We start from the raw sequence: 13,027 nt of genomic DNA, 5'->3' as shown, positions 1-13,027 counted from the left end.
CACGTGGTCGAATTATTACCACTGCAATTATACGCTAGATGAATTGAGGAGAAGATTGACAAGATCACACGATCAAATACACATGACGACTATTAAAAATCTTTGTTTTTTCCATTTTATATTGAAAAAAAAATCAGGTAAAACAAAGCATCCCCAGTTATATGTCTCGTAATATCAAAACTCGTATCAATCAATTTTTTTTTTATCTATTCTTCGTAAGAAGACATCAAACAAACGTAAGTAATTTCTCAATTCCGTTGAGAAAATTGATTTACAACTTGAATCGATCAAGAGGTAATAAACCGACTTTACCCAATTTCATGCTTAAAAAAGACTAATAACTATGCACCACTTTAAGCATCCTTTTAATTCAAATTAAAAACCAAAACCGAATCATACAACTTAGTTAAAAAAATACTATCAATATCCCTACATCATCCTCATATTTAATAATATTTTTCAATATAAACAATTTTTACAATAATATCTATTTTTTTCTGACGCAGTATCCCATTTGCAGCCTATAGCGAGCGCTAGCTCCAACGGGAGCCAATAAAGCCAGCTGATGGGAGCCCAACTCGATCAGTAGGGGTGGAAATGGATGGCAGAAAATTCGAATTATCCGATTTCGTATCTGTTAAAATACGAATATGGATATCCGTATCCGTATTCGTTTCTGAAATGGATACTAAAATGGATATATCCGAATTTGTTTTCGAGATTCGGATTCAAATGTGGATATCCGAATTCGTATCCGTATCCGTCAACCAGGGAACCAAATTTTGCTAAAGTTTTAGAAATTTCAGATATGAACGAAATTCCAACCCAATCAAATTGGAACAAATTTCAGTTAAATTTGATCAAAAATTTAAATTTCCAACATGAATTTTGAAAAAAAAAATTCTAAAATTCCGGCCCAATCAAATTAGAACAAATTTCAGTCGAATTTTATCAAATTTCAGTCAATTTTTTCAAAAATTTAAATTTCCGACCTGAATTTCGAAGTTCGAATAGATATCCGAATACGGATTCGTATTCAAACTGTCCAATTCGTATTCAAAAATATTCAAATCTATATTCACATTTATATTAAAATATAAAAAATCATACTATCCAAATTCGATTCATAAGTATTCAATCCGTTTCGATCCGTATAACCAGCGCACCAAAATGGGCAGGGCGTGGGATGCCACTGTTTCGTCAGAACACACGGGCCCACTATCCTGCGACCCAGCCAAGTGTACACCGCTGCGCCTGTGCGGACGGACAAGTCAAATGGCAGGCGCAGTGTGCGTCCCTCAACTTTTAGGGCAACAGTGACGCCACTCGAACGCACTGTCACCAGTTTTGACCCTACAGTTTCCACCGACATGTGGGTCTACGCCTGTCAGGCCAAGCTGTCAGTGACCGGTGGAGGTGACGGAGTGAAGGAGGCCGCGGTTTCCGAGACGTGACGACACGACCTGGAGGCTGCACACGTGCCTGCCCTCCTCCCTCGCGCACTCTCCCCCTTATCCGGTCTTGAAATGACGCTCCTGCCCCTGAAAAGCGCAGAAAAGCGAGCCGCCCTTTTTCCTTTTTGTGGGCCCCGCCACCTCATCCCCTGCTCTTCTCTCTCGCGCCTACTCTACGCTACCACTGTCGCTCGCCGCTTCCCTTCCCATCCTCTCTCTCTCGTGCTGCATCTGCACCTCTCTCGTTTCTGCGTTCCGCCCCTCTCAATCTCTCTAAAAACTACTTTTATTAGGGTTCTGATCCCTTTCTAGGAGCTCCTGGATTTGTGGTCGGGCCCAGGGTTCAGGGGTTGCCGAGCCGGCCGCTCCGGGGCCGTCGCGCCGGCGGATCTGAGGAGCCGCCGCGGTTTCGCTTGCCTCCGGTGCGTGATTCTTCCTCTCCCTTCCTGCGCTGTTTCTGTTTGGGCGGCGTGCCCGATGAATTTTGCACCTTTGCGGTTGGTTGGTTGCTGCCTTGTTGGGGTTTTGGATGTGGATCGAGTTTGGGAGGGCCTCTTCGTCAGGATACGGTGGCTCTGGCTCCGGGTGTTTTGATTTGGGCTCTGCTTCGGTTTTTTAGCAGGGGATCGGATTTTCGTTGTCCGGCTCATGTTCGCCTTCTCTTGCTGCGTTGCTTGTGTGGCTTGCTCGGTTTTGGGTGGTATGACTTTTTCCGGATGTTCCCCAAATCCTCGGTTTTCAGGAGTGCCATGTGTAAAATGATTTCTGCTGAATACGTGTGAGCACTGTGTTCTTGTTTCAGTTCAGTTGACGAAAAGCTTGAATACTGTAAGAAAACAGTTTTTGTTTTGCTGTTTTTTTTCTAAACTAAAATTGTTATTATGTTTTTGCTTCCGGCTTGGGCTGATTCTTCAATGTTCAATACGAGATCATTTTTGCACCTTAAATTTCACGGTTTTTAATAATATTTTTTTTTGTCTTGCTTCTATGAGTTGTCGAAATCTGCAGTATTTTTTTAATAGCTATATCCTCCCATAACGTGCTTACGTGAAAAAACGATGGAAGATAGCACTTTAAAAAGGTTCATACCTGTATTTGTTTCATGCATATGAGCACGCTTCCCCAAGATATTTGATTCTATCATTAAAGCAGAATTTCCAAATAAAGTAAGCTTCTTTATAACTTGGTTTGCACACGTAAGTTCATGACTGACATTTTTTTCATTGTTTTTTCCTTTTTCTTCTCCCCATCTGGCTGTCCGATGCTACCAAGCAACCATTTTATATTATTTTTCGTGAAAAGTAACCTTCTGCTTATTCAGAATAGTTTTCCTTCAATAAAATCAGCGTTAGGTGGTCTATGTTTGCTTATTACATCATTCCAATCATTCCTGTTTCATATTCCCTCCGTTCAAGACGTATTTTGTTTTTAAAAAAGTCAATTATATATATTTTGATCAACAATTAGTGTATAAAAATATATATTTATATATTTTGATCAAAATTATAAGTATGTTTAGTGTATAAAAATTTTATAACTAGATTCATATGTATTAGTTTTGTAGTTATAAACTATATATTTTGTGAGAAAATAATGGTCAAAGTCTAATTTGAAGACCGAGCTAAAATAAAATACGTCTTGTATTCTTGAACGGAGTCTTGTATTCTTGAAAGGAGGGAGTATTACTTTCCTCCCTACTATATTAGTGTTGTGCGTGCTGTCCTTAGTTGTTCGGAAAAGTTGAGATTTCATAGAATAGTTTTTTTTAATTAAATGTAGTTATTTTGGTTGACTCTAAATGTAGTTATTTTGGTGTCTTGTGATGGTTGGCTTCCATTTCTTGCACATTATCTCCTCTAGGAATCGCATTACCTAGTGACCTCGCGGAATATATACTTGTATTCTTGCAAGCAATGAGTGGGGAGCTGGAGTTATAATATGTGACGAGACAGAAGATTCCAAGAGTAGTTGCCTGTACTTTTGTAGTGGGATTTGTAGTTCTTTATGCGTTGGTCGGCAAATTGGGGCAGAGTCCACGGATTGAATGAGTCCAGTGAAACCTAGAATTGTCTTAATGTAGATGGAAGTAATATGTCCTAATTAGGAAGTACTGATTTTATATTACTAGTCGGTGATGTAAGACGTTGATGGGTGCACATGCTTGTAGCTTCTTGTTTTGAACATTTCTCTTGGATTGAATTGAAAAAGTGACCTGCTGTGTGGGTGGATGCCTTTGTCATAGTAACCGCAAGTAGCAATATTTCTGTCATTGCCTCATCATCATACTGCCATGCACACACCATTAAATGTATGGGGTACTAATTCATGAAATAAAAATGCTTCCAGTAATATTCTTACTGACGCAAAGAGTCCAAATGGTTATTGATTTAGTATCACTCTTTTTAACAATTGCTTATCAATACTGCACAGGTTCTTGTAAACTTGATTTATCTGGAAACGCTGTGAAGAAAAGTTTGTTGGCGACAAACATAACTGCTTCTAAAGTTGGTTTGAAGTTTGCCGATAGCAAAGGTCATGGGCGCTCTCTGTGATTTCTGCGGGGAGCAGAGGTCCATGGTTTACTGCCGATCAGATGCAGCATCCTTGTGCTTATCATGTGATCGTAATGTGCATTCAGCTAATGCTCTTTCTCGGCGCCATACAAGGACCCTTCTGTGTGATCGGTGTGCTTCCCAGCCTGCCATGGTCCGCTGTCTAGTAGAAAATGCCTCACTTTGCCAAAATTGTGACTGGAATGGCCATAGTGCTGGATCCTCAGCTGCTGGACACAAAAGGCAGACTATAAATTGCTACTCAGGGTGCCCGTCATCTGCAGAACTTTCAAGAATCTGGTCGTTCATTTCGGATATTCCTAATGTAGCTCCTGTGCCGAACTGTGAGCAGGGAATAAGCCTGATGAGCATCAGCGACAGTGGTATCAGTAATCAAGGCAATGCTGCAGGGGACAATAGTTTGTTAGATATAGCTAGTGCAACACTTATGAGTGATCTTGATACTTGTGACAGGCCTAAGTCTCTGGTAGGTTCATCTTCAGGAGCTGGTGTGAACCTGCTTCCACTTGCTACTGATCAGACAGCTGGATCCATGGATTCTTCAACACCTAAGGTGCTTTAAGGCTTTAACATATCCCTCATCCCTCTTACATAGAATTAAGTTATTCACCTCTGCTGCTGCATATTCTACTCACATATGCCATGGATGTAAGATAACCAACAGCTTTCCTCCATACAGTTGATGATTTATCATTTGCTTGAACTAGTATATGTCATAATTTTATTCCATTTTGTACGATCTGTTGTCTGCATGCATTTTCATGTGAATGTACTTAACAAACAATAATATAAAACAATAAATTATGAATAACAAGTACCAAAAAGCTTATGAATGTATTGTATGATGCATGATAATACAATAAATAGGGAAACGGATGTTGCTGAACATAATTGCATATCCCGATCTGTCTAAGATGACAAAAAACGAATGTACTTCAATCATATATGGATAGATGTAAAATGAATGATAACACATGTTTTATGATAGAAAAAATGTGTATATTACACAAATGAGTCATGGTCTCATGGGAATGATATGCTCACTGAGAAGGTTAGCCTAATGAAGAACTCTGGTACTTGTGCTCTTATGTCAATATGCTTGTGTACAAGTGTTCTGTAACTTAATGCATATTTCGATAACTCACATATGATTTTCCTTGCACCAAGTAAATTTAGTGCCATTCTTTTTTCCTTTTTGGGTCATCATTCCTTTTGAAAAATTGAGCACAGTATCAATCTTCTTATTACTTTCATTGTGTGGTATCCGCAAATGAATGTAGATCAGGTGCTAATTTATGTTACCTGAACACACCTAAGTAATTCCTACACTGGACAATTTTTATATTATCTATGCCCTTTGCCTTCTTTTGGCAGTGGGAAAAAATTGGGAAATTCACAGATGCTGTACAAAGAAAGGATTTATTTGATCATCTCATATGTTCCTTTCTCTGTACGGCATGTGAAAAATTTTGCCCTTTTTTTCTTTCCATGCCGTGCTTTTTCAAATATCAATATGCCACTAATGTGTTCTTAGGGTTTCCTTGTTCAGGTGCCCTATACGCCAGACAAAGATATGTTCAGCAAAGACAGCATATATGAAGATTTTTGTGTGGATGATGTTGACCTGGCTTTTGAAAATTATGAAGAACTATTTGGCACCTCTCATATTCAAACAGAGCAACTCTTTGATGACGCTGGAATTGACAGCTACTTTGAAATGAAGGAAGCGCTTGCTGGGAATGCTGATGAGGTTTGCAGTTTGCTAACAATAGCTTGTTTTCTTAATCCTTTAGACTTGTTCACATTCATGTGCAGACGTTCTCATAACTTCAATGTTCTCTATCCACTCAACTTACTTTATTCAATTCCGTAATCCTCCCTTGCTGCCTAATTTATAAGATGTTCAATTTCATGTTACCACATCAAAATTCAATGTAAGGCCTTAATGCGAGTCATGGTTTTCCTATTTGAGAAAAGCTGCAATTATATTTTGTCCTCAAGGTACTAAATGAAAAGACTGGTAGGTTATTTGTCATTGCAACTCATATCTTTCAGACTGACCTTTTATACAATTGTAGTCATAATTTTAGCTAGAGTTCGCAGTTCTAAATATTATATATACACACACATACACTGTATATCCATTTTGTGGGTCTGCACACTGGTTGTGTGAGCTGCGCATATGCACCTGTTGTCAACCAACAACACCCGATGAGCCAACTCCCACCACCCATGCATGGTCAAAGGAATCCCACCATCCCACTACCCTGCAGGCCCACTAGATGACTAATCATGTTCCCACCTCGTGAGTAGCGGAGTATAGAGTGATTGTAACTATCTGTTGCAACTATAGGCATAGAGCTGTTAAAATTATATACATAGCGAGATTGCAACTTACCTGTCCAGGCTGATCGATGGTAACTAATTGTGACCATGTTGCAATCGGCAATGTTGTAACTATATTGTTTAGCATGTTTTAAATAGAGTGTCTATCATATTGTAACTAGTCCACACTCAACAATGCATGTCATAATTAGATTGTCTAGCATGTTGTAATTAGAGTATCTACTATATTGTAACTAGTACTCACTCGACAATGCATTCTCATAATTAGAGTATCTACCATATTGTAACTATGTTGTCGTAACTAGTGTCTAATATATTGTAATTATATTATTCAGCATATTGTAACTTTGCTATTTCTGAATTACAACTAACAACCCAAGTTGTAATTACAGTATAACACAAAGCGCAATTGGGTGATTTATATGGATGTAACTCCGTTACAATCCTAAAACTTTATCAAAATATAGTCTTCATGGATCTCATTTTGTTAAGCATATTTTTTTCCAACAATATGCTTCAAACGGATCGAAATCGAATATGTGGTTTTAGAGATGTTGCATTTTAACGATTAAAATCAACAAAAGATTCCCTACATGTATGCATGCATACTTTCTCACAGTGCGCAGGCCAATCTGGGGTTATAATTATGTACTTTTGGACGTGTGGTTGTAACTAATCTACCTAACAAGTGTAACTCATAGTTTTTTCGGATTGTAACAGGGATGTGCACGGTATAAATAGTAACTACGCATACATACACACACACACACACACACACATACATACACACACATACATACACACATATATATATACATACATACATACATATATATATAGAAAACTAGTCTGTACTTCGGGGAGTACATACTCCCTATTATGAACTTGATATACTCCTTTGTCACTATGAGTATACTTATATATTTATTCTAAGATACTCTAATGTGAATTACATGAAAAAATAGAAAAGGAGTCCATCAATTTTATTAGATTTTAATAATACCTTTGTATTTGTACATAAAATGTAATACACTCAAAAAAATATGTGCAAACCACTAGAAAACAGTACATACCACTTGGATGATCTTATATACTTACATGCTCTATGTATATTTCATTTATCACACGAGATACTTCTTATATAATGAGATACGTATGTAGGAGTACATCCTCCCGGGAGTATCAAATATATTCCTGGGAATATATATTGATAAACTGTTGAGAACAGGCACACATTCTGAAGTGTAAAAAGGTAGGAACTTTTTCTTTCTGTTCGTGTGTTGGATGACGAGCCTGTCTCAATTCAGTTGAATAAACTTCTTTCCTCCTTTCTGACTGTTTGCCATTTTAATAACTAGTTTATGTGGTTGTGTTCAAGAAGTAATTGGAACTAGGTTTGTAGATTCTAATCAATGAGCATTCAATTGTTGTCAGCCGATCCCATGGTCCATTTGTTCAGAAGTTTTTCCATACTTAGTTGTGTTTGGAGTTAATTAGACTTTCATTGTTTGTGTTTCATCATATGGTTATTATAGGGTTCATGTCTCATGCTTTTTTCCACAGCCCAAGCTGATGCAGCCAGCCAATAGCAATGCAGTATCTGCTGACTCTGGGATGTCGAATCCAGGAGTGAAAGGTGATTCCAGTGTTTGTATCCCTGTGAGGCAGGCTAGGTCCAGTCTATCTCTTTCCTTTTCCGGTTTGACTGGTGAGAGCAGTGCTGGAGATCATCAAGATTGTGTGGTATCATTGTTCCTTATGGGTGAGCCTCCTTGGCATCCTCCTGGGCCTGAGGGCTCATTTGCTGGAGCTAGTAGAGACAGTGCTATCACACGATACAAGGAAAAGAAGAAGAGAAGAAAGTAAGTACATTTCATATAAATCTTTTCTGCACTTTCACTTGTAACATTGTACTGATTTGTACGATAGGAGAACTCAGCAAAGAATTTTGGTTGCTAAACTTTATAGCACTATCAGCATTTTAAATACTTTATAACACCGTAAGTGGTCATTTAGATGAGGTTTCTTACTTGATTTAGCAAAAAGATGTAGTTGGTCAAGAAATACAGGTTTTAAGTTCTTTGGATAGGATAGCGTTAGTGACAACATTGTTTATTAAACTGTTTTTTATTTTTTTACCAAAGGAACCCTTGTGTTTCCTTTTACTAAACTGGTTTCTAATTTTTAATAATTAAACTGATTTTTAACTATTCAATAATATTTGCTAAACTCACAATTTGTATTTTTTAGTTTTCCTAGTTTTATCCTAATCATAACATACAAAGTTCTAGGTGGTTAGGCTCTTAAGTAGCTATATTCCTAACCTATTCTTTTGTTTCGTCAGACTGCCAATGCTGACGTGTTAATGTTCCTGACATGCTACTGGCCTATATCTCACATTTGCTGGCTTACCTGCTCATATCTTCTGCTTTTCTTTTTGTTAGCTCACTGATTATGTTTCATAAACTGTTTGTTCTGACAGATTCGACAAGAAGATCAGGTATGCTTCTCGCAAGGCTAGGGCAGATGTGAGAAAGAGGGTCAAAGGACGGTTTGTTAAGGCCGGTGAAGCATATGACTACGATCCACTCTGTGAAACAAGGAGTTACTGAAGCATATGGCCATCATCCAGAGTTAGGATAGCAAACTTAAACCAAAGGCTTGTTGCAGCTGGCACAAAAGCACCGACACTCCAAGCAACTGGGTAAGACCGTGCCCAAAATGAAAAAAAAAAAGAGATGAAGCAGTGACAAAAAGGCAAAAATATTTGAATGTTTCAGAAGTTTTTGCATGCCGTTTCTCCTTTTCCTTCTGTACAGTGGACGGAATTCGCATCTTTTGTTGCTTTTGGAGGAGCGATTTGAGTCACTCTCCACCTTTTGTGAATTAGTCCAATACGACCAAGCAGACCCTTGCATTTTGATCACCTTTCTGCTTACTAATGATGATGGTGACATCCACCTACCCTTGCTGTGGTGTTTTTGGCGGTGTTCTTCCCGATTAGACAAAGACGGCGGTAGATGTGACCTATGAAATCTCCTCCTGCGTTGTTTATTATTATGTAAATTTGGAGTGCTCGTGCAGTTATGAATGTCAGAATGTGTAAATACCAGGTCGGAGACAAACTGGTGGTTAGTTTGATATTTTTAAGTTGGTGATGGAACTCATGCTACTGGCACCAGCTTTCTGGGCTCCCTCTGCCCAAATCAACCATCAGACTGACCCAGTGCTATTATTTGTATTTGTAACAAAATAAGATAATCCATCGATCGAGATGGCCTTTCACATTTTTTGTGGAAAGTATTGTTGTAACCAGCTCAGAAGAAATGCTACCTCATATTTTAGCTCGGAAGCTTGCTTATATTTTAGATCAGTACTTGGCTTCTATGTTTGCTAAGATCAATATCCTAATTGCATTATTGCAGCATTAGGCACGGGTGGTATGTTCGGCCATTGCAATCTGGAAATGCTACTTTTGGTTAACCTCTTCGCTTCAGAGTTCAGACACGTATGGACGGACATTTGCCAACATTGGAGTCAAAAGCAAAAACATGTAAAAATTCAAAAATAGATAATATATGGTACTGTATTTACCAAAATAGATAATATATTGATGTATTTGTAAATTTGGTATATGTGTTTGGTATCTCGTTTACTAAAAACCCGATTTCGATATGCGAGGCACTGAAAAAGGGTGTACCTGGTAATTTTTGACATCTAAGATGCTGAATATGGCATGTGGCATTGTATACTGTATTCGGCACCTTAGATGTAAAAAACGAACCGTATTCAATACCTGAGGTGTTAAATACGTGTATAAGGCCACATTTGACATCTCAAGTACCGAATACACATAGGCGGTGGTGGCAGGAAGTACTGAAGAAAGCAAGCAGTCATTGTACACGTGTGTTTATGTTTTTATTTAATTTTTGATTTTATTCGGGAGTATAAAAGTAGTTTAGAAATTCTAAATATTTTTATGAGAAAACTAGAGTTCATAGCAACCTATTTTAATTAGTTTGATCCAAAAAATATGAGCCAATATTTAATTAAAATTCTCTAAATAAGCCTACCTTTATAAATTCTAGCAATTTTTAATGCCTCAAATAAATTCCCAAAAATCTAGAAAAATTCACTAATATTCTTTTCATGTGATGTACTAATTTATAAAAATATTTCCAATCCTAGGTTATTTGATGAAACAGTAAGTTCATTTGTAATGCTCTATTTATATGCATTTTTATCATTTTATGTGATATTCTCTTTTTAATTCAATTTGAATAAAATAAATTATTTACTTATGCACTTTTCCAAACAAACGCACCCTTATGCACTTTTCTAGCCTTATGTATTTTTTTAAGAGTTAGTAACTATGCTAGCCTAAAATCTGTAAATATAATATACGCTTGTCTCCTTGATCATCATGTATTATTGCTATTTTGTAGGCAAATATTATGTTCAGATTGAACCATGTATGTATAACAGGTTCACAACAACTAATAAGATAGTAAAGCCAGACACTTAAGAAGCATAGAACCTAGAAATTACGAATATATATTTACATCTATCTTTTCAAAGTGGTAGTGATACAACAAATTTTAATATTTATCAATTAAATATGGCAAGTAATATATCTAAAATTTAAACAACTAGATAACAAGCATGTAGATGTGGATGTCATATCTCAAAGCAGTAAGAGAGAACCAAGGAAGAAATGAAGCACAGAAAATAGCAAGAAGAGGATTAATATTAATCTAAGAGGTTCAAGAACTGTGTTATCAATTATCATCAACAGGAAACTAGAAAGAAACACAATCAATTAATTAAATAGCACAATAACAAAGTTTCTTGTCATGCATCTATTAAGCCAACCATTATATATTATGCACTTGTTTTGTGTATGCAATGATGATATTAAGTTGGTTATAATGATTTTTTGGTGAACTTACCTCTTGATTGTAGGTTTTATGCATGTTTGAATTTATTTTTATTCAAATTGAATTAAAAAGAGAATATCACATGAAAAGATACAAATGCATATAAATAAAGCATTACAAAGGAACTTATTTTCTCACCAAATAACCCAGGGTTGAAAATATTTTTATAAATTAGTACATCACATGAGAAGAATATTAGTGAATTTTTCTAGATTTTTGGAATTTATTTGAGGCATTAAAAAATTCTAGAATTTATAAAAGTAGTCTTATTTAGATAATCTTAATTAAATATTGGTTCACTCTTTTTGGATCAAACCAATTAAAAAGGGTTGCTAGTGAACTCTAGTTTACTCATAAAAATGTTTAGAATTTTTAGACTACTTTTATACTCCCAAATAAATCAAGAATTAAATAAAAAAGATAAACACACGTGTACAACAACTACTAGCTTTCTTCCCGTACGTCCTTCCGCCGATGCCCGTGTGTATTCGACACCTCGAATATAGTCCATTTTCGACATCTAAGGTGCTGAATATTGTGCATAGTGTTGTATTCATCATCTCGGGTGCTGAAAACTATCAGGCCCACCATTTTTTGGTGCGTCACGTACTGAAATTGGGTTTTCGATAAACAAGGTGCCAAATACACATGCTAAATTTGTAAATACACCAACATGTTGTCTCCTTTCGTGGTGTCGTATGTTGTCTATTTTTGGATTTTGGCGGCAAAAACACGATCACTGATGAAACAAATATGTTTGCATCAATAAAAATGATACGATTGAAATGACACATAATGAGCTAGTGCGGAACCTCGTAAAATGTTTTTTTAAGAAATAGCAACATGTATTCTTTGTAGGTCCTGGATCAGTATATATACATGTACATGTGTTAATATGCACAAAACCTCTTATATGATGGGGATATTACACATATGACTATATATATGTACCACCCCCACCAATCTCATAGGGGATCAACCACACTGAGTTTGGAGAGATAGAATCTGTGCAGAGCTATACTCTATGTCTTTATGAAGAAATCAGTCAACTAAAGTTGAAGGAACATATTGAAGAGCAATCACCTCATCATGTACATGTGTTTGTGTATAAGAAGCATCAACACCAATATACTTGGTGAGCTCATGCTTCACCGGATCTCGAATAATATTGATAGTACATGTATTGTTTGAGTAAAGAGGAGTAGGTGCTAGAGAAGAAACACCAAAATCCTCAAGTAACCATCATCATCAACTGAGCTCCGCTATCAACAACGTCATGGCTCGCAACTCAGCATTTGCACTAGAATGAGAAATCGTGGTCTGCTTTTTAGTCTTCTAACCAAGGAGAGAATCACCAAGGAAAATACAGTAGGCAGAAAAAGACCGGTGATCAGAAGGATTACTAGCCCAAGTAGCATCAGAATAAGCACGAAGGTATAAAGAGCTAGAGTGTGGAAAAAAAGAGACAATGAGAGATAGTCCCCACGAGTATAGCGCAAAACACGTAGGAGATAATAATAGTGGAGCTAAGTGGGAGCATAAATGAATTGACTGAGGATGTGCACTGCATGAGAAATGTCAGGATGAGTGATACCAAAGTAAATAAGACTCCCAACTAGATGACGATAGCGAGTGAGATCCGTAAGAGGCTCACCATCGGTGGATAAAGCTGAAGGTTAAGCTCCATGTGAGTCTCAACAGCACACTCATCAGTGAG

General features: G+C 37.0%; 1 protein-coding gene across 2 annotated transcripts; it reads left to right on the top strand.

The window, feature by feature from the left end:
* The first annotated feature begins 1,593 nt into the window (after positions 1-1,593).
* Positions 1,594-9,720, top strand: LOC133926690 (zinc finger protein CONSTANS-LIKE 9-like). Of its 2 annotated transcripts, none has more exons than XM_062372715.1 (5): positions 1,594-1,876; positions 3,885-4,580; positions 5,562-5,777; positions 7,937-8,235; positions 8,856-9,720. In XM_062372715.1, the coding sequence occupies exons 2-5, from the start codon at positions 3,990-3,992 to the stop codon at positions 8,983-8,985; spliced, it is 1,236 nt and encodes a 411-aa protein (XP_062228699.1). In that variant the 5' UTR covers positions 1,594-1,876; positions 3,885-3,989; the 3' UTR covers positions 8,986-9,720. The 2 variants fall into 2 exon arrangements, with proteins under 2 accessions (XP_062228699.1, XP_062228700.1); XM_062372716.1 differs by having other exon boundaries at positions 1,598-1,876; positions 5,577-5,777.
* The last annotated feature ends 3,307 nt before the right edge of the window (positions 9,721-13,027 follow it).

Source organism: Phragmites australis, chromosome 8 (genome assembly GCF_958298935.1).
Source record: "Phragmites australis chromosome 8, lpPhrAust1.1, whole genome shotgun sequence".
Lineage (NCBI taxonomy): Eukaryota > Viridiplantae > Streptophyta > Magnoliopsida > Poales > Poaceae > Phragmites > Phragmites australis.
This window is presented reverse-complemented; position numbering and strand designations above follow the sequence as displayed.